The sequence below is a fragment of the Balaenoptera musculus genome, chromosome 4 (genome assembly GCF_009873245.2).
Source record: "Balaenoptera musculus isolate JJ_BM4_2016_0621 chromosome 4, mBalMus1.pri.v3, whole genome shotgun sequence".
Classification (NCBI taxonomy): Eukaryota; Metazoa; Chordata; class Mammalia; order Artiodactyla; family Balaenopteridae; genus Balaenoptera; species Balaenoptera musculus.
The window spans coordinates 49773964-49801082 of record NC_045788.1 but is presented as its reverse complement, the minus strand read 5'-3'; the positions used below and the strand labels follow the sequence as shown (position 1 = coordinate 49801082).

General features: G+C 40.6%; 1 protein-coding gene across 1 annotated transcript; it reads right to left on the bottom strand.

Annotated features, from left to right (window-relative positions):
• Positions 1-729: 729 nt before the first annotated feature.
• TMEM212 (transmembrane protein 212) lies at positions 730-19076 on the bottom strand. The gene is made up of 4 exons (XM_036851098.1): positions 18918-19076; positions 11177-11236; positions 9868-10191; positions 730-918 (listed from the first exon to the last, which is right to left on the bottom strand). Exons 1-4 carry the CDS (start codon positions 19074-19076, stop codon positions 898-900), a joined length of 564 nt encoding a protein of 187 aa, XP_036706993.1. The 3' UTR covers positions 730-897.
• Between the last annotated feature and the right edge of the window lie 8043 nt (positions 19077-27119).

The following is a 27119-nucleotide window of genomic DNA, read 5'->3' as shown; positions in this document are numbered from 1 at the left end:
GCACCCACTTTGTGCTAAGCTACACCAGTGCATCTCAAACTTTAGCCCTCAGCTGAAGGAGGGCTTCCGAAAGCAGATTGGTGGACCCAACCCCAGAGTGTCTAGTTCTTACAGGTTCCCAGATGCTGCTGATGCTGCTGACCTTGGAACCACATTTGAGAACCTCTGTACTGTGCTCTCAGGGGCTACAGATGCAGGACCAAGACACAGAGACACAGAGGCTATAAGAAGCAGGTCTCTAGCCAAGACAAGAAAGACATTTTACATTTAGAACCACTCAACAGCTGACTGGAGTTGCCACTTAGGAATGGCTGAGCTGTCAGGGGCATATGAATCTTGGGACATTTGATGAAAAATTCATCTAAAGTGCCTCTAATAAGGTCTCTTCCAATTAATTAAGTAGTTTGTCTTAAGTGCCAAAGACAAGCTATAGAGAGGTCAGGAGGGAGGACCACAGTCCCCCTGCAGGAGAGCGTTCTCATTATCCCCACAATTCAAAGTTTTAATTGTGTTTTGAAGATTTAGAGTCACTTTGGTAATGGCAATGAAGAAAGGGTGTGAAAGCGTTTCCTTAATTTGGGTAATATGAAATTACAGTTCAATGAAACATCACACAGGGAACAAGAGGAATTTAAAGAAACATTCATTCACTTCCAACTTATATTTCAGATTTTAAAATTCTATGACAACACTGACATAATTTCAATTTTTGTATCATAGCATGTAAATCAGAAAAAACAAGGTTAACCATCAAAAAGGGCTAAAGTGTACAACTACTTCAATTTTTTATTTTATAAGAACATAGAGGAAAAATGTTTAAAGATCAAAATTATTTTAGAAATATTTCAAAATAATGGTCACAAAGATGACAAATTTAAGAGGAACATTGCTTCAAATTTATTGTCCATTCTTTTGACCCTAGGAAGAAAAAAAATACAATAGTGTTTATTTCTACAATTTATCAGAGAAAATAGAGTGTCATTTCTGACATTTAATTTAGCCTTTTTTATGTCACAGGAGCCCAGTGAAGAATGACTCAAGTAACAGCATCATGGTACCTCTTAAGGATTTAAGAGGAATCACCAGAGAGAACAAAATTGGTGATACTGGTGGAGGGGGATGGCAGAGAGATATAAAAAAAGAAATACATGTGTAATAAAATTTCTGGCATAAGCGTGAAACGGTCCAGAAGAACCATTACTTTTGTGGAGGGGCTGCCTAAAGAGTAGGGAGTCTCTCTGTTGACTATCTCTTTTGGTGGTTTGCTGTTTGTTTTGTCTGGTTTGGACTGGTTTGGGGTTTTCCAAAACTTACAGAAGGCTAAAGGGCACTTTCTGAAATCTTTGACTGAGTCAAGAATTTAAATTTGATTAGCAGTGAGGGGAAGATAGCAAACATTTCTTGAGGCCTATCAAGTACCATGCTCAGTGTAAAGGCTCTTAATAGTAATTATATCATTTCATTTTGCAACATGTGAGGTAGGTGTTATCTCCATGTTACCAACAAGGACCTTAGGCTCAGAGAGATTCAGCATTCATTTGTTCAAGGTTACTCAGATAGTACGTGACAGAAGAAGCAATTACCCCTCAAACTGTCTGATTTCAAAAGTACCATATCAGGTTCTCTATGTTTCATAATGCTGAAAGCAATTCTTCAATAAACCACTGCTCCTTGGTATGGAAATTCAAATCTACTTTTTCTATGTATTCCTTTCTGGAGATTCTTTTTGGATTCCAAGACCATAGCAAATTTCCCCATGACATGTGAATTGTCTTTAAATTTAAAATATTCCTGCTGTAGGTTTAGGTAAGATTTTAGCTATGGCTAGGAAGACATAAAAATGACATCCAGTATCGCGACCTGCTTCTCTTTTCCTCTTTTGATTCTCACACTCCCAGTCCCACCTTTCTTGCTCACCTTAGACAGTCCCTGTCCTCAAGGAACTCACGTGCTCAGAGAGGAGCTGAGTACACATGATGTCATGCAAAGGAGCTTGGCTGTATCCTGAGAGTGAAGGGGAGCCGCAGAAGGATTTAAAGCAGGAGAATGATCACAGATTTGAACGTGAGAGCTCCTTCTAGAGCCTGTGTGGAGGATACTTTTTAAGAAAGACAGACTGGAAGCAAAGCAGTCTGAGTGAGAGAATATGGGAGCCAAACCAGGGTCGTCACCGTTGGTAGAGAGAACGGAGGACACATTAGAGAAATACTTGAGAGGTACAGTTGTCAGGATACGGTGACGGTCTCAGGTGTAAGGAGTCAAGGATGACTCCAGGTCTCAGGCTTGTCCTGAGTATCATGAGTGTTGGCAACTGAGCTGCAGATACAGGAAGAGGAGCAGGTGTTGAGGACGAAGAGCTAATGCACTCCACGATGAACACCTGGAGTTTGATGTGTCTGAGGGACACCAAGAGAGTGTCTAGAAAACAATCAGATGTAGAGCTCATTAGAGCAGGAGAGGGGACTGGGCTACAGATGCGGATGTGTGAGGTGCCAGCCCAAAAGTGGTAAGTGAGGGTACCAGTTTTTAAGTGGTGAGCAGAGCAGAGGACCTTTAGGAGGAGATTGAGGAGGAAAAGCCATGGAGAAGGAAGAGAACCAAAGAGAATGGTGCGTGGAAGTCAAGGGAGATAATTTCATGAAGAAAGCAGCCAAGGAAGATGTGGATTGAAAAGAGACCATTGGGCTTGGCTATCTATAGGTCATTCACGGCCAATCTTTGCCATGGGAGATTCAGTAGAAGAAAAGAAGTGATACATTGTTAAATTAATTCAGCCTACATTGAAACTGTCTTATAGCCCATGCCCTTCTGCACTAGGTTTATTATAAACTCAAAGCAAAGCATCATTGATTTTTTGATATGCAAACAACTTGATGGAGTGTCCAATGGCAAATTTTAGTAACTCATTGGCTAGAATCCCAGGTAGAAGTCCTCTGATTTCTTCTTTTAAGTTCTTACAATAATTTTTTTTTTAATGATGAGATGTGAAACTGAATATTTACCTTAAGTGACAAGAGTGGGATTCACACATTAAATCCAATCACTCTGTCGTGCCTCTCATGGTCCAGAACCCCTTTGCGTCTTCCTGGACTCCTCCTTTGTCCCACATGCTACCTGTTATGAAGTCCATTGATTCTACTTCCTAAGTATCTCTCAAATGTATCACCTCTTCTCATGCCCACTATCACTACCTAACTCAGGTCTTGTTATTCCTCATCTGGGCTCTTGATCCTCCTGGCCCAAGTCTCATTTCCCCTCAGTCCTTATAAGTCTATGGAGCGCCAGAATGTGTTTTGCTCATTTTTCTGTACTTTAGCATATCTGGCTCATAGTACATGCTCAATAAATGTTGAGGAGCAAGGATAAATAAGGAATATTATATTTAGGGCTTTAGGTTCATAATTCTTGATATGTGACAAGAGAGAAGTCATTTCTGGTGAACAGAAGATACTCCTCTTGTCAAATAGGTACTAATTACTGTCCAGAACCTAGTAATTCTATTGCTTTAACAAGGAAATTTCTGTTTCATCCAGGACTCTAGGTTAATTATATGATGTAAGAGAATAAATACATTTAAGAACAGCCTTTTTGCAAATAAAATAAAGTGGAGTCATAAGCGTCTTACTTATTCAATTATATACTGCTAAGTTTTGGGGTTTTTTAGTTCTAATTTTTTAAATTGAAGTGTAGTTGACTTACAATATTGTGTTAGTTTTAGGTGTACAGAAACGTGATTCAGTTATATATATATATATTTTTTCAGATTATTTTCCATTATAGGTTATTACAAGATATGCAATATTGTTCCCTGTGTTAGACAGTAAATCCTTATTGCTTATCTATTTTATGTGTAGTAGTTTGTATCTATTAATCCCATACTCCTAATTTACCCCTCCCTCACCTTTCCTCTTTGGTAACCGTAAGTTTGTTTTCTATGTCTGTGAGTCTGTTTCTGTTTTGTATATAGATTCATTTGTATTATTGTTTAGATCCCACATATAAGTGATCTCATATTTGTCTTTCTTTTTCTGACTTACTTCACTTAGTATGATAATCTCTAGTTCCATCCATGTTGCCGCAAATGGCAATATTTCATTCTTTTTTATGGCTGAGCAATATATAATACTAAGTAAGTTTTTAAAAAGGCAAGCAACAAGATAATTCTGGTTGGTTTGATATGACAGATTGAACATGGAGCAAAGAAAGGTGCTTTACTCAAGTGTTTACAGTGCGCTGTGGATCTGTGACAACTCTTAAGCCTCGCTCGAGCACCGTTGCTGGTGTCTATCACTTCTTGAGCTGGCATACCAAGGCCATGTGGTGCACCCCAGTGACACATCAGTGTGGCTTAGGACAGCTAGAGAGCCACCCATTGCTGCTGACAGCCCTCCCTTCTGAATGGTAATCTTCTCAAGTGAAATAAAGTTTTCTTTCAAAATCACAGACTGAGAAAGATCTGGCAAGGTCTTTGGAGGACGGCTGCCAAGCCTTGTGGTCTCAGAGATGAGGAAGCTCAGGTGCACGACTACTGATGTGTGCAGGGTGCACTGCTGCCTCGTCCACCGTCCTCTCTGGTTCCTAGGCTCGGTCTGAGAGGGGAAGTGTCCTCGTGTCATTCCTCACCCCCCACGGCTCCCATTGTGTTTCACCCTCATTATTTCCTCTATTTCTCTCCCTTTTTTCATCTGAGGCGGGAACTCAGGCATCCAATAGTAGCTGTCACATATTCTCCTCTTTAATTAATAAAATTTAAAGTACCCAACCAACATTGTTGCACTCCTAAATGGTTTTGTACTCACAGATTAGCACCATTACAGTCATTCTGAAATATTCACTAGTATAAATTCAGTTTTCTTTGTTGAAAACTGACTTTAACTGATTGTAGAGGATGGAGGCTTCTGATTTCTACTCAAGTTTCTGCCCTGTTATGAAACAAAAATTTCTTCTTTCTTTTAAATCTCTTTCTAATTTTTAAAAATATGACATTTAAAACATTTAAAATTTGTTAAAAATTATATTCATAGTAAGAACATTTTAGATTAAGAGTAAGGGGCAAGGAAAAATGTCTACTAGGATATTTTATATTAAAAGATAATGTCAAAAGGAAAATATGTTGAAGCTCACAATAATTTATAAAGTAAAAATGGACAAAAAGCAATTCTCTGGTTACTAACCCCACCCCACCTATTGCTCCCTCTTTGACAAAATATCAAGCTTTTTTTAATACATTACAATGGACACTTTTCCTCTCTTAGTAACTTGCTATCACCTTTGGCATGGTCCCACTGATTTAACAGAATGAAAATATCCTGGAGAAAATAGCTTCCATTTCTAAAATATGAGTTAATTTTTGTCTGTGAGAAACATAAGAAAAATTGTCCATGAAAATCATGACTATGCCAAGTCACCTGGAGTACGTAAGACTGGAGATGCACCACCTAAGAGGTGTGGTCCAGTAGCGAGGAGCCTGGTCTCTAGGCCCTTCAAGACCTGGGAGAGAACCCTGACCCTACGTGGCCACCTTGACATCCTCATCTGTGAAATGGGGTCAATGAGCTTTGGAGTGCTGTCAGGAATAAAGTAGGCAAATAGTAACTATCCAATAAATAACACCTACAATTATTCTTCTATCACCCAGTTTTATGTCACCATTATTATTATTCCAGAGAAAATTATGAGATAGAAGGAATAGTAATGCCCTGAATTGCAATTATTTTTCTAGATTCTGATTTTTCGACTGACCACTTTGAGGTGACCACATAATAGAATTTGTGAGGAAGAAATACAGTGGATTCTTACAGTTGCACGATACTGCTTGAGTTTTACTGGATCTACCCAAGGGGATTATTTCCCAGAAGCACCAGAAACACCTTGCTATAGCCCAATGTGGGACCTCAGAAGTTTAGGATAAGAGTCATGGAAGAATTTCTTTCAAAACACATTTCTATTGCTAATGATGCAGAGTACGTCTGCTGAAAGATTTGGAACCAGTATATTGCTGTTAATTTGCCTTTTGTTTGCCCTCCACTGATAAATAATCTGTCCCCATGTTTTAAACTGCATTTAGAGGGTTTACCTACATCTTTTATGGCAAATATTTCTCAGTTCATTGAAAAAAAAAATAAAACCATTGTATCACATGAGAAGGAGAAAATATTTTCTTTCCCCCTTTCATTAAAAAAAAAACAACCCCAAACATAACAATGAATAATGAAAGGAAAACAAACGAAGCCATTCCATTCCATGGAGGAGGGGCAGAGTAGCTGCAGGGGACAGCTGCAGCGCGTCTGGCGTCCCAATTCTTTCCTTTCTCATCACTTTATTACTTACTGGACCAAGAATGTAGACAATTTCAGCTACGGTTGTTATGCATTTTAGTTTTTCAACTTAATTCTGTGTGGTGCTCATTTGCCCTCTGCACTGAGTCCTAAGCCCACAGCGTCACTTCAGGGTGTTGCAAGGAACCACACAAACAGGGGTCTCTTAGTCCTCTCCCAACTCCACCCCTTCCCACGAGGCCCTTGAAATTTGGAAGGACTCACTGCCTTAGTCAGCCTGGTCTGCTATAACACACTACCATAGACTGGATGGCTTAAACAACAGACATTTCTCACAGTTCTGGAGGCTGGAAGTCCAAGATCAAGGTGTCAGAAGATTCAGTGTCTGGTGGGAGCCCACTTCCTAGTTTGTAAACGGTCCCCTTCTTGCTGTATACTATCACGGTGGAGAGGGACAGAGCATGCTGGTCTCTTCATTTTTCTTATAAGGGCACTAACCCCATCACGGGGGCTCTGCCCTCATGACCTCATCCAAATCTAATTACCACCATCACAGTGGGGGTTAGTGCTTCAATGTAGATTTTGGGGGTGACACAAACATTCAGTCTGTATCAGTCACACCATGCTTTTGTGAGTGTTTGTCAAAATCATCGAACCCTTCATGCCTCTTTCAAGCATTAGACCTCTGGTTTTAGTTGGGTACCAGTTGACTGCATGCTCATACACTGTCACTGTGTTACCTTCAATAAGATGCTATCAACTGTTTATGTCCCCTCCTAAATCCATATGTTGAAATCCCAATCCCCACTGTGATGGTATTTGGAAGTAAGTCATTTGGGAGGTAATTAAGTTTAGATGAGGTCATAAGTGTGGGGTCCCCATGATGAGATTAGTGTCTGTAAAAAATAGGAGACAGAGAGATTGCTCCTCTCTCTAGGAGCAAGCCCAGGACAGGCCTTGAGAGCACACAGTGAGCAGGCAGCCATCCACAAGCCAGGAAGAAAGGCCTCACCAAAAACCAACCATGCTGGCACTTTGATCTTGGACTTCCAGTCCCTGGAACTGTGAGAAATAAATGTGTGTTGGTTGAGCCACCCAGTCTACGGCATTTTTTAATAGCAGCTTGAGCTGACTGGGACACAAGATGACTTCAATTCTACTAAACTGAAAAGGCACAGGAAGGAAGAAATAATGAATGTGGTGATTCCTAAAGGGGTGCTTGATTCATTTTTGAAAACATGTTTTTAAACTTGCAGAAACAAACCCTTATGAGGGAATATTTTTCATCATAATATTGACTGTTACATATAGATCTGAAAAAATTGATTTTGTTTTACAGTACAGCCACAATTTCCCCCAAATCCTCCTTCAAACCATCACTTTTTTCTTTTTTACAAATTTTCATAGCTCTTGAGTTTCCTGCTATGTACTATATTTACATAAAAGAATTTTACTTTTCAGGCAGACACTTAAAAGTGGGCAGGTTTTAAAAGCACTTTCAGTGTTCTGTTTATATGAAAAATGTGTGAATCAGCAGCATATTTCACAGTGTTTATTAATAGTTTTAAATAAACATTTAAAAATATTACTTATCCCTTTCAGCACTGTAGAGAATCTAGCAACATAACTACACAGAGGTTCATTAAAAGTAGAATCACTACATAGAATTCTGTACCCCAGCAAACGATCCACCTTTCTTTCTAAGAAAGTTATGTGTTTTCTAGAATTTTAATAAACAATGCATTTATTTCACTGCTAGAAATTGTGCCTAATGTAGCTGAGATTTCTGCATGGTAACAAAGGTTTGTTCAGGCTTCCTGAGCTCCTTTTGGTCTCGAGGCAACAGCAGTGTATTTATTAATACAGGACATCATATCCCATTATGTCAGCCACTCATCCTCGCTAACGAAACGTGATCTGCCACCCCTATGGATTACGTGGTGTCAAGTCATCCAAGAATGTTCAACAAAGACATGCTTGTTAAATTTATCTAGAACTCTCACCCAAACTAGTGCTGCATTTTATGCAAATGGGAAAACTGAGATTCTGTCCAGAATTGATACTTAGTGCATTGTGTGCTAGGAAGAGAATTTTCATCAGGATCTCTTGGGGGCATGTGTTAAAAACGCACGTTCCCTGCCTCCAACCCCAGAATTTCTGACATAGTGGGAATGGACCTGGAAGGGATGCAGAAATCTAGTTTCACAAAAACCCTGGGTGCTTCTGATGTCACTGATTCCCTTTGAGGAACGCGTTGTAGTTGCATTGGGTCCTGTACCTAGCTCAGAAACCACACAGCAAGAAACTGTTCTGAGCAAGATGGGCAAAGGCAAAGCCCTGAAGTCACAGAACTTTGCTCTGCTTTCAATTAATTTTCTCTCTCTCCAGGCACTTTAGGTGGTCTCACTGTTGGGTTTCCATGGTAAGGCGCTGTTGGCTTACCAAGCTCGGCGTATATTTTTTTCATTCTTTTCTCCCTATCCTCCACCCTACATTAAACCTCAGTGTTGTGAGGGTCATGCTTAAAATGACAGCCAGATGTCTGATTAGCTATGCATGCTAAGGGGTTATGACTGTCAACTTTTAACGTGTGGTTCTCCTACGCATATGTTCCTTAGTAAATAGTCTAGAAAGTTAGGACATTTGCCACAAGGGAGAATTCTCAAATACTAAACTTCTACATGCCCTGGCAGTACAGCGGGGGCGGTGATTTGGGTCTGCTTGCCTTGTTTCTCGGCAAGTTCCTTGTAAAATCAACTCTGTTCCTAAGAATGTACAGGATTTCCTTTGCAGATTTATGAAGAAGTTGAAGAGGACAAGACTGACCACAAAAAGCATTGAGAGTGCCAAATTCTTGTCTTCCAGCTTTACTGGTTGGTGCTGATAGGATGAAACTGGAAAAAAATTGGCTAACATAACCCAAATTCACTTGACCCTGACATAATCCTAACTTGAATCATAAAGCCAGTATAAGAGTTTGCAGTGAGAAATACCTCTTTTCAGAGGGAGGTTGTTCAACCCACAAAGGAGGGACCCAGTATCAACTGTAGGAATTTGGAATCAGAAATCACTTGTGCTGTTTTCCCAGTGACCCCGCTCTAACCCTCCTGGAGGCCAGAGCCTTGCATCTTAATGGTCTGGCAGAGGAGCAGAGGAGGCAAGGAGGGGGATGAGGGAGCCCAGGACAAATCTGGCCTGATGAAGAGAAATAGCTCTGGGTTCTGAATCTGGTCCTACTAGTCATTAAGCTGTGTGACCTTGGGCAAGTTATACAAACTCTTTAGCCTCCGTTTACTATCTGTGAAATGGGAAGTACACCAACACATACTAAATATTCAGTTCATGATTCTATTATTATCATATTAAAATTATTATCAGCCCTTTTGGAAAAAGTTAGCTAAATCTGATGTTGATGCATTTATTATATATCAGCCTCTTAGCTGGAGTAGAAGTAGAAAGAGTGGGAGAATTTTGGTTACACAAGATACAGGAGTAAAAAAGAGAGACAGATTAAGTATTAATACACCAAACTTTCCATTTTAGCATTTAGGATGGAACAGGAACTGGCTGCCCCTTTCTGGAAACTTACATTTATGTGTCCATTCCGGATAAGTCTTGCAGAAAGTGTGATGAACGCTGTCAGGGACACACAGAGCATGGCAAAGCTCAGGCACAGGTCTAAGGCTTGAAGTGTCAGGTGGTACTCTTCATAGTGTGGTGGGTCTACACAAACTGATGGGAATTTTGCATATGGAAAAGGAAAGGCAACTGCATAACCAAGGTAATTGGTCCCTGCAATCCCCCAAAAGGAGTAGAAGCAATACGGGCCAAGGAGAGCAGATGCCAAGGCTACAGTAAAATGAAGTGGACATCCCAGGATGCTCAGAATCACAAAGGTGAAACTAGCTTCCCACTGAAAATAAAGCAGAAACAAATTGTTACTTTGGGAACTAGATTTTTCAGAAGCTTTTTAGCAATATGTGGAAAGAAAGAGATGCTGGCTATTAATCTTTCCTACTGGGAAATGAAGGAGAAATGGGTTACAACCATCTCTTCAGGCCCTTTTGCCTTCCTCTTGAACCTTCACTATGGGAGAATAACATATCAACCCACTGAAGCAAAAATGAAATCAACTCCACTCAATACATTTATTTACTTACCTCCTATCATGTGTTGAGAACCAGTCTGGGTGGGAAAACAAAGATGAGTGAACAGAATCCCTGCCTTACCCTAGGACCTTGTTATTCAGAGTGTGGTCTATGGTCCAGGAGCACTAATATCCCCTGGGAACTTATTAGAGATGTAGAGACTCAGGCCTCACTCAGATCTACTGAATCAAAATCTGCATTTTAACCAGATCCCCAGGTGATTCACACATACATTAAAGTTTGAGAAGCCCTGCTGTAGCCATGGGAAGAGGAGCTATAATCAAATCAAGGTAGTCTTTCTGTACCTTGGGATTTACTTGGCTCTATACTGTTGAAATGCAAGATATCACAGAATTTTCATCCTTTTTTAGGAGAAGAAGTAACAGGGAGATTGGAAGGAGATACCAAATTGAGGAACTGAGACTTGAAAATACATTATTAAAAACAGAGGATCCTATAGATCCACTTTTTCAGAATGAAATTCAGGAAGACTAACACTGATTCTGTCCTCCCCAGACTACACTATCTAAATACAATAATCACAGGAACTGGTAGAAAATGTTTGGAGCAGGTATCAGATAAAAATTATGCATTTAAAACATCATTTATTACTGAAATTCATCATAGTAAGGCATCTATTAGATAGGATTCAATTATAATCAGAAATCATTCTCTGTGTTCCATCCTGAACTAGTAGAGATTTGACCTTCAAACTTTCTCTGCCAACCTACTCGATGTCTATACATTTACCAGGTGTCTCTGAGTCCACTCTTTGTGAGCCAACAGTAGGAGTATACCAGTCATGATGGCCTGTGAAAGGAAAATGGAAAAACAACATCCCGTGAGAGAAGGTACCTCTGGAAAGAGTTCAGTTTGCTTCACGCTTTGACAACTTTATCATAAACCAGAAGGAATAGCAAATGGCTAAATGGATTTATGGCTCTGATCACCTCCTCATCCGTGATGACAATGAGGAAAAGAAGCCATCAGTGTCACAGAGACATGATTCACACAAGCTCATTTTTTTGATTTTCTATGTTGCCATCACAATTATAACCTTTACTACTGTAAGATGTCACTGCAATGAAAGCTTGGCTTTAAAACCCTTGCCGTATGTTTTATTTTGATTAATTGTCTATTGTTCATCTTTTTCCAAATTGCTAAATTTACAAATGGGAGGAACTGAAAAGGAAACGTGTCACAGAACCGCACCCACCCCCCAAACCCTCCTGGCAGGCAGCGGTATATCTTTTACTCTTTGCTTTCTTTTGAGATTCTGTGGCCTCAGCCTGCTTGGTGAGCCCTGTCTCTCAAATAACAAAGATTATCATTAGAATGAATGCATGATGGGGCATTTATTGTTCTGGGGGTAGCGGTGTCCAGCTTTTCAAAAGAGAGTTCTTCATAGTCTCCGTTGAAGAAAAAGCCCCCAAATGCAGAATGAAAATAGTTCCACAAAGGAGGGAATGGTGTCACCAGAACTGAGCAATAGATAATGAAAAAAAAAATCTGGGCTCATCTTCGCTTCGGCACCGGGTCTGATGGAGACCTTTGTAATCAGAGTCTGGAAATTGCTTATTCCCAACCCATAAATCATTTGTTCCTGGTCAAGGAATGTTTTGAGGTTGGGAGAGAAAACCAGGAAGAGATGTGCCTGAAATAAGATACAGAATGAGGACAGGTTTAAAAAGAGTTACAATTTAGGGTTTTGACAGAGAAATAAACATGACTGTATGTATAGTATCAACAGGGGAAAAAAATCAGAGCTTTTACCAATATGGTTTTGTGGGATGTTGCTTTTTGTAGCTCCAGGTCTGGCATATTTATTGTTTTGAGACCTAGCTTTTCATTTTCCTGGCATATTCTATTTTGAATATTGGATTTAGAGAATCTGAGAGCAAGGGAAAAAAAGCACGCACACGTACACTCACACAAAACTTCTCATGTAGCTAAGCCTGACATTCCAGACTTTGGCATCGCCATACCATATAACTCCCATGGATAAAAACAGAACCATCTGCAATCAAAAGAGGTTGGCTTGATTCTGCAAGAGGAAAGTTTCCAAGGGACCCTATGGAGGTTGAGCCAGCATAAACAGTACAACAAAACAGGAGAATTATTAAGAGCAACTGTAGCACTGATGCTAAGCCTGGGGCTAGTCTCTGCTTTCAGAGGCAAAGCGCTCAACTGACACGTCACTCCTCTGTGTGAGAGAAACACTAAAGCGAACGAGATAAAAAGCAAAGGAGATGTCTCTGCTGGTTGAAGTCCAAGTAGATAGCTGACATTATCAGATGCTTAGATTCCAGGTTGCCTTAACTACTTTGGCACAAACTGTTTCTTTCCTTTCAAAAGTTGAAAAATCCTGCAGAATTGCAGTTGCCTGTTATTTCTGTTGTAGCTGCCAGCTTCAATTTTGCTTTGTTTACACAAAACTTTGAAAAAGATCTTTCATGGGGGAAGCTGGTGTATGAATGCCGTTCAGTGACTTGTTAAATCCACCCTGAGGACTGTGGCTCAGGAGCCAAGCACACCCATCTTTCCTGGTGCCCGGCCGTGTGTGGGAGATGGAGTGCGGGTATTCCCCCAAGAGTCACAGGCTTTCCTTTTTCTTCCTTTCATTTTTTAAAAAAAATTATTTTTAGACAGGGAAGGGGAATAGAATAAAAAAGGAAGAGATTTGGGACTTGTCTGGTGGCCCAGTGGTTAAGGCTCTACGCTTCCAGTGCAGGGGGCATGGGTTTGATCCCTGGTCGGGGAACTAAGATCCCACATGCTGTGCCACGCAGCCAAAAAATTTTTTAAGAAAGGAAGAGATCTGAGGGACGAGAAGTCAAGTGGGAAGAGGAAATGTGGGAGGGTCTGGGAGGTGAAGAGTTGGGTAGAGCGGGGCGGTCAGGTTGTGAGGAAGGGCAGAAAGGAAGCCATGCCTGGGGAGGGTGGGGGTGCAGCTGGAGGCCCAGCCCTGCACTCTCCACCCTCGGCTCCCCTTGACAGGCTGTGGACTTGCTCTGTGGGGACAGTTCCAAGGACATTACTTGCAAAAGTTGCTGCTAATGTTTTGCATGCTAATTATGACCCCTCCCACTAAATCTTTAAATGGCCCCAGTAAGGATGCAGTTCCCAGAAGCAGATGAATTGAAGGAAGCAGAGAGCTTCACAACAGAAATAGAAACTTTTAGAGGAATTATTATAACATGGGCTAATTTATTCACTTACGGACATCTATTTTGGGTCTACTGGGAACAAGGGATGTGATAGGCACTATGCCGATGGAATAATGATAATAACGTTTAACATTTATTGAGCACTTATTCTATGCCGGGCACTCTACCGAATGCTTTACATGTGTTAATTCATTTAATTTTCATAGTGAATGACCCTAGGATGTAGATAGTCTCCTATTTTTAAAATGAGGCACAGAGAAGCTGAATAAGATAAGCAAGCTCACCAAGCAATAATTATACAAATAATGGCTCCAACTCTCAACGGAATCTATAGTCCAGGTGTGAAAGGAATGAAGGCACTGTGGGGGAAACATGACTCAAAGCAGGTTTGAAGGATGGACGTGATGTCAGTGGGAGATGCAGAGGGAAGGGCAGTCCAGGCAGCCAGGGTAGCAGCCGGTGGGAGGGTCGGTTCCTGGCAGAGAGGAGTAGGAAATCAGGCTTGAAAGCCACGTGAGGTCAGGGCGTGGAGGGCCTCAAAATCCAGGCTAATATATCTGAACTTGGTTTGGACAATGAAGTAACACTAAAGATTTTCGAAGATGGGGCTAGACCAGCACAGCAGAGGTTTAGAAAGATGGGCCTGTCATTGTATGCTTGCTGCGTTGGTCTAGAGGTCTCTGTAGGACCTTGGTCTTCAAGCTTTTTTTTTTTTTTAACCTTTACCCATAGTAAGAAATATATTTTGTAACATGGTCAAGTTACAAATATTTTTACATCTAATCAAAATAACAATAACTTTATTATGTGTAATACACTGTAGTGTTCTCTATTATATTCCATTCCATTCTGTCCCATCCTATTCTATTCTATTCATATTCTATATGTTTAAATGCTAGCTACCCAACAGGTTAATTTTATAACCCATTAATGTATAGATTCCCACAGGTTGGTTATCAAAGTTTCAAGGCATAAAACCTGAGTGGGGCAGGAAGTGGTAAGGAGGTGGGCAGGGGGTGCATAGTGAGAACGAAGAAGAAAAAAATGCATAGGGATTTGCCTCGTAGGAAAAATAAAAGTTGGCAATGGATTGGATGTGGTGGGGCGGGAGTGGGGCTGAAATGGGCTGGTTTGGGGCATTGCTGCCCTAAGCACTGTCCTAAGGACCAGTAGCACCTCCTCCCTTGGGAAGCTGTCAGACATGCAGAATCTCAGCTTCACCCTAGACTCACTGAATCAGAGCCTGCATTTGAAGATCCCTAGGTGATTTATATGCACATTTCAGTTTGAGAAACACTAGTTTAGAGGAAAGGATTGAGTCAAAAGTCACTCCGGGGTTTGAAATTGGGTTCAAAGACTGGGAAGTCAGGAGAAGGCATAATTGCTTTTGGTGGTAAGATGATTACACTTTTGGACCAGTTAAGCTTCAAGAAGCTTAGGATATCTAAGTGGAAAATGGACCATCAGCTGATTGGAAATCACAGGACTGTTGATGCTATAAGAGACTTGAGCATTGGTGCAATCAGGTCCCTTCTCTAATGAACGAGGAAACTGGAGCTTGCATGGGTGAGTCCAGCCCTACCTTTCTCCGAAGTTCCTGTCTCCAAGCAGGGTTCTGGGTGCTCACGTTTGGCCAAGTCCCTGGACCCTACAGACTTTAGGTCCTGTTTTTAAACTCAGTGCACTTCAGTCTGTTCATCAGAGCTTGATCTACAGGCCAGGATTTCCAGGATTAAAGTAGAGATCAGTCCTTACGGCTCAATGATCTCCTTGCTACATACTTTCTAGCAGCTGATGACTTTCAATAACCTGGTTCAGAAATCCTAGGAAAACTGCTTATCGTGTGGCTGTCAGAATTGAGCTAGGAGAGTCTGAGGAGGAATATTTGTGAAGAATTTAGAAAAAGCTTTGAAAGAAAGGCACCGAACAAACACAAAGTATGGGTCACTTCTAAAATCTATCTCTTCCAATCTCAAAAGAGATATGGAGTCATTTTCAAAAGGAAATATGTTTGAAATGTACAAATTATCTTTCTACCAGAGGAAGATACACTTTGCAGGCAAGTTGAGAAGTGATTGGCAGGGAAGGTTGTGGGATGAGTCAGAGACCTTTGAAGTTGACCCTGATCAGACAGAGCTGTGGTTCACTACCAAACTCACTAGGAAAAAAATCATGTTGTTCCAAATTTAGACATTATTGAAAGAGTGAGCATTCTTATTGCTTTCCTTCTGGTGAGGATTTTTTCCTGCTTTAGTGTAAATACCAGCTTGACCTTTATTCTTTGCCACCTAATTAGAGCTCAACTGTATAAGGAATTCTGTACTGTCAGAATGGAGAGCATGGCATTCACCACTCATTCGACAATAGGTATCAAGCAATATTTAGCACGAATACCTAGCATGTCACTTACTCCCTTTCAAGTGCTGGAGATATAGCAATGAACAAAATAGGAAAAAAAAAATCCTGCCTTTGTACAATCTACATTTGGGGGGAAAGGACAAACAAACAGACAATAAGTCAGGCAATTATTTTGTATATTAGATGGTGTTATGAGGGGAAAAGTAGAGCAGGGGATGAGAGATTGAGAATGCCATTTGTGGGGAAGGTCTGCAATTTTAAACAGGGTAATGAGGGAAGGCATCAGTGAGAAAGTGACATTTGATCCAAGAATTGAAGAAAGTTAGGGAACAAGATGTATGTGAGAAAAGGCTTCAGGCAGAGAACCGGCAGTGCAAAGGCCCTGAGACAGAAACATACCTTGCCATGTTTGAAACCAAGGAGCCAGCGTGATGGGAAAGAAAAGAGCTAAGGGAAGAGTGGTTGGAGGGCTTCCCTGGTGGCGCAGTGGTTGAGAATCTGCCTGCCAATGCAGGGGACACGGGTTCGAACCCTGGTCTGGGAAGATCCCACATGCCGCGGAGCAACTGGGCCCGTGAGCCACAACTACTGAGCCTGAGCGTCTGGAGCCTCTGCTCCGCAACAAGAGAGGCCGCGATAGTGACAGGCCCACGCACCGCGATGAAGAGTGGCCCCCACTCGCCGCAACTGGAGAAAGCCCTCACACAGAAACGAAGACCCAACACAGCCAAAAATAAACATAATAAATAAATAATAAATAAAAATATTAAAAAAAAAAAAAAAAGAGTGGTTGGAGATGAGGTCAGGAGGTAACATGATAGGGAACTCAGCAGGTCGTCAGGGAACAGAATGGGAGAGTGAGGCAGGTGGCAAGGGATTAGGAACAAAGGGTTTGGACAGAGAGTAGGGCATAAATGAAAGGCATCGTATTAACTAGCATTTGTATAGGGCTTTAAAATTGGCAAAGCTCTTTATTATGCAGTCTCTGAGCAAATTGTGTTCATTCTCTTTGAGCCTCTTAGGTTAGACAGTTTCACATGGGCTCTCTTTACCTGTGAAATTCCCCATTCTACAGGTAAAAGCAATGAGGGACTGGTTGAATGAGGGCACTGCTCTTGACTACATACCAAGAATGTTAAAGTCAGGATTTGAACAGAGGCCCACCTCCCCAAATCCTAACTCTCTGACTCTACTTCCCCATGCTGTCACTCTCAAAAAATCAAAAAGCCACCAATTAGCTATGTGCTAGAGATTTGTCATGTCATTTCTCTGGGTCTGATTGGTCAAACAGATGTTTGGTGTAGAAAAAGCATATATTCAGTAATCTGTGAACCTAATCAAATCACCAATATCTGTTGACTATATTATGATAGACCCTGCAGGGATAGGCAAAGAATTATAAGAAAGGGACACAGGATTGAGCTATAACCATGGTTTTGTTAAATTTTGGGCCAGTTGTAAAGTCAGAATTTTTACAAAGTTAACTAGAATAGAAAATATCAGAATTCACTTCACATAGAAGGTTAAGTATTGTTTTGTGAAACATATGTTATATAAATCTAGTTATATGTATATTTCAGTATCTCTCTTTTTACCTTGAGAGAAATATATAGATGTATTTATGTACATTCCAGGTCCTGATGTAAAATATTTTTCTTACTCTGGGTCACCAACAAAAAAGTTTGGTAGTCATTTATATAAATGCCATCACTGCATTCTAGTAGCTGTTTAATAAACATCTCCTTGAATGTGTGGTTTGGGGTAGTTGTTGGGGGAAAGAGGAAAAGTTCAAGACTTGGGTGGTGGTGTAAAAGAATACATAAATAAAAAAAAGAAAAATACCATCAAATCGTTTCCATGTTCAGTTCCACGCTCCCACCATCCCGCTTTCCTCCATCTGCACACCATCATTAAACCCCACTAGACCAAATTCCTTTAATATTGAGATCTTGTTTTATTCTCCATTGTAACTCAAGCATGTAGTAGGCTATCAATACATATTTATTTATTAAGTAAATTAAAATTATATTTCCTAGGGTCTTGCTTTTAGATGATATCTCTGTTAAGTTTGATTTTTTTAAAAACGTAAAGTATTGCCCCTCCTGAGAGTGGCTACATTTTAAGAGAAAACTCCATACGATCAAAAAACTTCAAAATCAAATTGTCTAGTCTCCAATAGTGAATGTCAGGCATCCCAGGAAACAACGAGAGAAGGACTTGTTGGATGTTTGGGCCTTTGTAACCCCTCTTCGATCATGCTTCCATGGCAGCCACCTACTCCCAAGACTACACGCGTTGGTTTCTTTGACCCAGGGAGCTGAGGTACCAGTGTCATCATTCACCTGTGTGACCATTCAACGGACAGACATTGAGCAGTTACTTAGTACCCACGTGTATTTGACACATGCAAATTTGGCAACATGTGAAGTTAGTAAAGCCCATCACTCAACTTCTTCAATTATTTTCAGTTTAAGCAGTTGTGTTCAAAGAAAAAGATGGGAGAACTAAGATTTGGGGCTTGTAAACCTTTCGGTCACATAAACACACCCTGGTGTTTCTAATAAGAGCATTAGTCTGAAAATTATTTTACTTTGTTCTTCATTTAAAAATTATTTTTCATGGTTCATATTTTTTTCTACATTCAAATTTCGAAAGATAGATTCCGATTTCTCAGAATGTCCAGGTAAAGAAGATTAAAATAAAATAATTTTTGAAGAATTTCTCAAACAGCATTTTCACTATAGTATACCTGATATGTTGTAGATATGATTAAATGATATTAAGAAAACCTTATATTTGAAAGATAACTAATAGAAATCAATGTTCTAAGGTAAAATCTGATTTTCTGTAGAATTTTGATGTCTTCATATTGTTGGAAAACTTTAAAAGGACATGTTATTCTGGTCCCTCTTTCCTTCTCTCTTTCCTTTATTCTCTCAACATATGTAATAAAAATATTTTCTTACCAAAGCTCCATTCCAGATGGGACAAGCAATCCAGACACTCCATCCTGTGAACCAAAGCTTGTAGGAGAAGACTGGGAAGAAAGCAATAACTCCAGAGAATACACTGAGAGCCCCCAGAGTAATGAGAATCCAGCCAGCAGTCTTGTATAAGCCCTGCATTTTCCTCTGTGACTTGGGTCCTAGGTCTCAAAGATGTTTTGTTACCAAAACATGAGAGTATGTCAAGCCTCAATAAACAGAAGTTTCTTAGAGACAGTAGCCATGACACATGTGGACTGTTGATCTACTTGGAAACAAGATCATATTTGTTTTCAGTGAAATAATAATAAAATGCAGTGATATAATCCTTGACATAAATTTGACACAATAAATTCTAATACTAGTTTTTCTCAGAGAGAGAAATCATTCCTCTTGTTGGGTTACCGCCTTCATTCCCTTCATTCTGCTCTGTCTTGGGGAGTGACCACTTCCTGGCTTAATCAGATTCAAAGGCTTGCTGACTGAGCTAATTGTTTCTCAACTCAACCTGCCTGGTGGTTCCAGCATAAAGCCAACATCCTTTGTGCACAATAGACCCACATTCCCAGCACAATTTCCCACAAAACAAAGTAAAAATAAGCACTCTGATCACTTTTCATTACATTTAATTTCAATGATTTAAAGCAAAAACAAGACCTCTCCCCCGCTTCAGAGTTCAATTCTACTACGATTATTTTTTAATTTTTGATACAGATTTATCCCCAAATAGGCACAAGCTTCATTATGGACTTCTGCATTGTTTTCACTAAACCAGCTTCAGCTCAGTTAATTTATTATTAATTCAATTATCGAGTAAAGGGCAAAGATGGAAATGTATGCAGTTGCAAAATAAACTTTGAGGAATAATTCATTAGTCGACTAAAATACTGATCTCCATTCTAGAATCGTAATTCAGAATTTAGATGGCGGGCTCATGTACATTGAAGCAATCACAAAAGTTCATCTCTTAGTTTCTTACGCATTTGAGAAAGTGGTGTGTATTTGCTTTTGACTCAGAGGACATGTTTGACTGTCCTTCCAAGATAACATCTGGAAAACACAGACAACTTTCTGAAGCGATCTGATTAAATTTTCTATGCAATATTAATACCTTTTTTTCCCCTTAAATAAAATTAAGAAAAATAATTTTATGGATGGAAAGGTAGTGGTTTAGAACATGGATTTTGGAGTCAGACACAGCTAGGATCCTGTTCTGGTTCCACTCTCTACCAGGTACGTGTCCTTGGGCAAAGGCAAGTTGCTTAGCTTTTCTAGGGCTGTTTCTTCATATGGGAAATGGGAATAAAGTTAGTGTTTATGTCACCAGGTGGTGATTGTTAGCATTGAATGAGCCAACACACGTAAAATCCTTAGCGCTGAGCTCCGAATAGCAAAGATGCTTGGGAAGCTACCTGTTATTTCGTTGGGACATTGCATCTTTGGAGTTCTTTCAGTATGGGACAAAGGCACAGTCTTCACTGTTTCTCTTACCTGTCGTCTTATAGACATTAGGTTTGACTCTTCCTGATCAGTCTGGTAAAAGCTCCCAAAGGACCCTCCCATGTACAGTGAGGAGTGAAGCTTCTCTCTGACTCTCTGCCATTTTCTCTCTGTCTTACTGTCTTTAATCACCTTTCCACAGTGTGACCCAGATTTTGAAGAAGTTGCATTCCTGGATATACAGAATTCAGGAAACCAGCTCAGGCTTTCTGCTATAGTTGTTATTTTCCATCTCCTCTTAACATTGTGGGAGTGTAGTCTCTGATATTTTTTTTCCCCCAATGCCACTAGGTAAGTTCCTCAAGAGCAGAGGGCTTGTACGTCTTATAAATCCCCTTGATGTATGACATCTCCAACACCTAGAAACATGTCTAGCCCAAAGTAGATACTTAGGACACACTTGTCAAATTAATTAATGAATACATTCGACTTCCCAGCTTCGCATTTGGGGCCCCATGGGTTAGCCATCTGGATCTGTGTGTGGGCACCACGGTCAGTGTGTACTAATGTCAGTGTGTCCCCTTGTTACAGAGGCAAGCCTTCTGGACTGAAGAAAGATGTGTTTGTGTTCGTATTTGGTTTGAGCTGTTTTGACTTTTTCCTTTACTTTTTATCTCAAGGTTATAGCTACATGGTATGTCAATATACTGTGGGTCAGATCACTCTCTCCCGTTTGCATGTTTGGAAAATAAAGACTGTTGAAATACTCATGTTAAACAGTACAAAGATGTCAAACAAAGGGAATATGCTTTGTTTTAATCTGGGGGGGGCTTTTTCGGTGTTTGTAACACTGTAACACTAACCCTGACTCTGTCACTGTGACCTGTAAACCTGAATTTATTAGTGATTAGGAAAGTCGTCGCCACTTATTATAACAAAAAAGAAGGGACAGAGGGAGAACTAGGGATTTCTCTGTGTGTTTTCCCTGCTGTAGGAAATCTTTCCACACTGATTTCATTAACGCAAGAAGACTTTCAGGAAGGGCAGCTACCGGCAAAGAAGAGAAAATGTAATTCTGCTCCTGGCCCGGGCTTCCTCTCAGCTCGGCCACGTCTCCTGTTCCCAGTATCTGGCAGCCAGGGAGGCTCACAGGGTCCCTGCCCCTCCAGGGCCTCTCCCTCCCGTTTGGCACTAACTTACTGGAAGGCCGGTCTGTAATCCCCGGTGGAGGTGGTGTTTGTCAAGGTCTTTGCAGGCTGCTTTGCAGATCCTTCCCTCCCCCTCACCATCTTGGCACAGGGAAGAATGGTAGAAGTTCTACCAAACTCTTCAATCCAGCTTTGCCACTGGAAAAAAAAAAAAAGTCCCAAACAGCCTGACAATTTGATTCCAACACTCACCCACCCAACCCCTGCAAAAAAAAGAAAGAAAAGGAAATGTAACCTGGACCCCCAAAGAGGTGGGATAATGTCAGTGATGCTGGGAGGGAGAAGCTGTTTTGGACATTCTCCACCTCTCTAGATACACTCCTTCACATGTGAGCCCTAGAAATAACAGCTCTGTGTGTACTCAAGTCTTAGGGTTTTTTTTAAGTAAGTTTCAAAGCCACAGAAGGGGTTCCATTTTGCCAAGATAAAAGAAAATGGAGCTCTAAACAAGAGATGGAAAGAAAACGCTTTATTTCCCCAGGAGCTTTAGGTGACTACCTTCATTTGTTTACACATTAGAGAGGTAGCTCCTCTAGGAGAAAGAGCATGGGCTTTGGCATCAGAGAGACCTGGCTTCCAGCCTCTTACATTGCTGGTGGGAATGTAAACTGGTGCAGCCACTTTGGAAAACAGTGTGGAGGTTCCTCAAAAAACTAAAAATAGAGTTGCCATATGATCCAGCAATCCCACTCCTGGACGTATACCCAGGCAAAACTATAATTCAAAAAGATACATGCACCCCTATGTTCATAGCAGCACTATTTACAATAGCCAAGACTTGGAAACAACCTAAGTGTCCATTGACAGAGGAATGGATAAAGAAGATGTGGTACATATATACAATGAAATATTACTCAGTTATAAAAAAAGAATAAAATAATGTCATTTGCAGCAACATAGATGGACCTAGAGATTATCATACTAAGCGAAGTAAGCCAGAAAGAGAAAGACAAATACCATATGATATCACTTATAGGTGGAATGTAAAATACAACACAAATGAACATATGGATGAAACAGAAACAGACACACAGACATAGAGAACAGACTTGTGGTTTCCAAGGGGGAGAGGAGGTGGGGGAGGGATGGATTGGGAGTTTGGGATTAGCAGATGCAAACTATTATATATAGGATGGATAAACAACAAGGTCCTATTATATAGCACAGGGAACTATATTCAATATCCTGTGATAAACCATAATAGAAAAGAATATCTATCCCTCTATCTATCTATCTATCTGTCTATCTGAATCACTTTGCTGTACAGCAGAAATTAACACAACACTGTAAATCAACTATACTTCAATTAAAAAAAAAAAGACCTGGGTTCCGTACTGAGGATTCCATCTGATATATACAAAAAGGAATGAAAAAATTAGAAAATTAATACCCTGCTAACCTCAGTGCGGCAACTGATTCAAGCACAATGGATACCTTCACAATGGAAAATATCTTAACCAGGATAAAGGTTAAGTCACCATCTTAACCAAGTGATCAAACTTTAAATCACCAACACCAGGGCAAACCGACCTCACTGCCTCCTGATATGATGCATTGCCTCCTGATATGATACCATTACCTGTGTAGCACTTTTGGTAAAAATGTATAGCTTGAATCTAATCACAAAGATACAGTCAAACTCAGATTACTGGGACATTTTACAAAGCACTAGCCTGGACTCTTCAAAATTGTCCATGTCATGAAAGATAATAAAAAGGTTACTGGGACAACTGGGGAAATATAAACCTGGAGTTTCTATTAGATAACACTAGTGCATCAGTGTTAAGTGTCTTGGGAGTAAGACTGGCATTACAGTTACATAAGAGAATGTCCAATTGGTGACTAGGTACGTTAGTGTTCTTTATGCTTTCTTCCAGCTTTTCTGTAGGTTCGAAAATTTCAAATTAAAAGGTGGGAGAACAAAAGGGGGGAAAAAAAAGATCTATGGTTTTAGTAATGTGCAAAAAATGAAAGGCCTAACTTTTACTCAGACATCCAGCCATGCTGCTCAATAATCCTTGAGAATATTGACGAATGTAGATCACAGTGTAAGGAATGCCCCTTCAACACCAAGATGAACCTGTCTTCCTAGCATAGGAACGATGGACAGATATGTTTGATTATACCGTGAAGACACAGCACTCATGTAGACACACTAATGGGTATCTTTCATATACATTTTTGTCTTTTCAAATATTCCAGGTTCTTAACTGGACTAAAAACATTTCCAATGCTCATTCATAATGCACACTTCCCTCTGCTTTTTACTAGCTGTTCGGCTTCAACTTTGAGTGAACCCTCCCTTCTCATAATGGCCTGGGGTTTAAGGAGAGCAAAGTTCAATTTTTATCATCCCTAACTGGGAATTGTCAAATTTAAAGGCTTTCAATCTGCAAGATGTTTGGACCTAAATAGAGATTTGTGCCTCAACGTGTACTTACCTAATTCAGATTTTATCTGCCTTTTTGTATATCTGACCCTCAGATGTGTTTTGAAATCATCTGGAATTTATCAGAATTTTCTTCTGTTTTCACAAAGAAAAACAACTCAAGTGTGTCACCGGCAAACTTGTGCAGCTTGCTGTCGGTTGGCTCTCCCAAGCCCTGCAGCTGGAAGGAAGTGGTCTTATTGGCAGACTTGACGGGCCAGGCAGCCTCCCACAGGCTACTGTGGAGATGTCTGTCTTTTAGAAAGGTCGCTCCTATCTTGTTTTATCATGGAGATAGAGGAGCCACAGATAGAATCGATTGTGACAGCGGCACTGATTGATTGGTGCTTTGGCCACCAAGGAGAGGGGAAGAAACTAAGAAAACAGGAAGAGAGAAAACAGTGGGGGTGTCTGGGGAAGAGAGGTGGGGAAAAGACGGAGAGGAGAGAAGGACAACAAGAGAGAAGTCAGAACACAGAGGAAAACATTCCCGAGGCCAAAACCAGCTTCTTGCGTCACTCTCAGATCCAAAGCCTGGGTTTGGACAGAGTTGATTCCGGGACAGAGGAGTGATGGGAGCCATGGGCCGTCCATGTACATTTTACAAAAGTTGTTTGTAGGGAGGACAAAAGGGAAATAATAGAGGGAAAGGGCAAAAAAAGCAGAAGGAGAAAGAAGCTGCTCTAAGTATCCTGAAGTGTTCTCAGATTATGCTTGTTTTTAAAGTTGCTTTTAGGGACAAACTTTTAAGTCCTCTTAAATGGAAAATGTATATTCATTTAGATCCTTCTCTTGGCATTTTTGAAAGAGGAAAGGACCAAATTGTTCAGTGAGAAACGAAACACACTTTTTGATCCAATTATACCCACGTGAAAGGCAAAAGGGAGGGAGGAACAGTGAGGATGCGTTCACTAAAGCCCTCTATGGTTGTCTTCATTATTCCCATTTTACAGATGGCAAAACTGAGGTTCTTGGGTGTTAAACAACAAAAGTGACCCAGCTAATTAGTGTCAAATCCTGGTTTGGAACTTAGGAATACTTGACTCTGACGTTTGCAATTTTTGTTTTTCTCTAGTAGATCAGTATACAGGTGTACTACATCTTTTAAAGCACATATGTACAACTGAAAATTGAACCATGAAGTACCAAAGCATATAGGGCTGTACTCAAGCCAAGGACATAGTAGGAATGGAGATGATGCTGCATCTGCACAAAGGAGACATTATTAGAACTGCTGATTCTACTCGCAGTTACAAAAAACTGAACAAAGAGATTCCTTGCTATTTCTTTTTTAAAAATTAGAACAAAGAGGGAACTAAAACCAAAGTTTCATTTCTGTGTATTGATGTAAAAATCCCAGAATTCCTATCTAGAGCATTGCTGTGGCTAGTTTTCCATTCTGCAGTGCTTCATGTCAGGGCTCTTGCCCTTGATGTGGAGATGGACTGGGATGGTTGCTGTATGGAACGTTCCTGAACATCTGCTTGAGGGGGTGTGGGCTAAAACAAATGAATATGATGAGGAGCAGCCTGGTGTAGTAGACAGAGACCAGGGCTGTGTGACCTTCAGTAAATCAAAACCTCATAATCTTGGTGTCCTTCTCAGTAACATGTGGAGCTTAGACTAGATAATTTCTAAGACTCCTTCCATAGCCAAGATTCCATGGCTTAAAATAAATCCCAAAGAAGCAAAAGTACCTAAGTGGCCAAAATGCCTGTCCTTAAGAAGTCTGTATCACTAAGAATGTTATCTCCTTGAGGACTGGGAACTTCCAACTAGGTCCCCCTCTATCTGGTACAAACAATGGGCATGTAATAAACACTGCATGCTGTGTACCGGCTAATTGGATTCTTGCTGGACAGATTTCCCCCAGAATCCCTCCAAGGAGGCCTCACTTTGACCCTCGTGGCACACAAATAACCAGTAACTGGGGGCCAACATCCACCAGCTGGATAATTAAAAGACGCCAAGTAACAAACTGGTGATCTCAGCCCAGCTCTGGTGACTGTGTCATAAAATAATGAAAACTTGTCAACAAACACAGCAGAGGCTAAGGAGGGCAAGGATTGAAGGAACATAAAACCTAATCACTCTTCTTTCCCAGCTTCTTGAAAAAGGATGAAAAGCTGGGAGGGAACTGGTAACAAACATCTCAGGCATGGAGTTCCTGGTGGAAGAGATGAGAATTTAACGAGGATCTGGATGTGACAGAAAACTCAAATGCAAATCCCCATTCACTGGCCAAGAGTGACTAGATACGGTGAGCCTCTCTCAACTAGTTTCTGATTGGTCAGGAAACAAAGTCCCTACTCTGTTTTCCAAGCAACAGTTAAAATATCAGGAGCCTCAATTTTCTATATATTTTAAAATATAGGAAAGCAACATGAGCTAAGCATGGTACAAACAACTGATTCACTCCTTCACTTCATCAAGGTCTCTGCTCAAAGGGCCCCTCATCACAGACCATCCCTCACCAATCTGTTTCTCCATCTCTTTTCTGAGCTTACTTATGACTACCTGATTTATTCTCCCTAGCTTCCTGGCTTACTTGTTTACTGTGTATCTTCCCAACTAGAATGAAAGCTCCATGAAGCCAGTACTTTGTTTTGTTCACTGCTACATCCCAGAGCCAAGAGCAATGCCTGGCCCACAGTAGATGTTTAGAAAGTATTGATGAATGAATGAATGAATGAATGAATTTATGAAGTCACTGCTTATCACAATCGCTAGTTTAGCCAGACCATTTTGCTGTGAAAGCTAGCTCCTGAGGCCTTCACTTAAAAAGATTTAATTTCTTGGTACCTTAAATCTCTCCATCTGCTCTCCATGAAAATCCACACAGAAACACAAGGAAAATCTTCTGGGTTAGCTCACCCAGCTGTGAGACTGCACTGTGACACTTCTGCATTGTATGTAGGTATATGGGAGAGGCACCCTGAAGTCACCCACCCTGGGATTCTTTTGGCCTGGCTGAACCAGCACGTGACATACTGCCCATGACCCTGTGTTAAACAGAGGAAGACACAAGGTCACAGACTAACGGCCTGAGTCCAGAAAGAACTTCCGCCTCTGAGAGAAAGCTCTCGTGTGTACTTTTTTAATCCACTG

Bases quoted from the DNA above. Each gene is read 5' to 3' on its own strand.
- TMEM212 (XM_036851098.1), bottom strand. From the start codon at position 19,076: ATGCAGGGCTTATACAAGACTGCTGGCTGGATTCTCATTACTCTGGGG. The intron at 11,237-18,917 runs GTAAGAAAATAT...TTCCTTTCACAG, and splicing joins CCATCTGGAATGGAGCTTTG to GCCATCATGACTGGTATACT. The intron at 10,192-11,176 runs GTAAATGTATAG...CTTTATTTTCAG, and splicing joins AGTGGACTCAGAGACACCTG to TGGGAAGCTAGTTTCACCTT.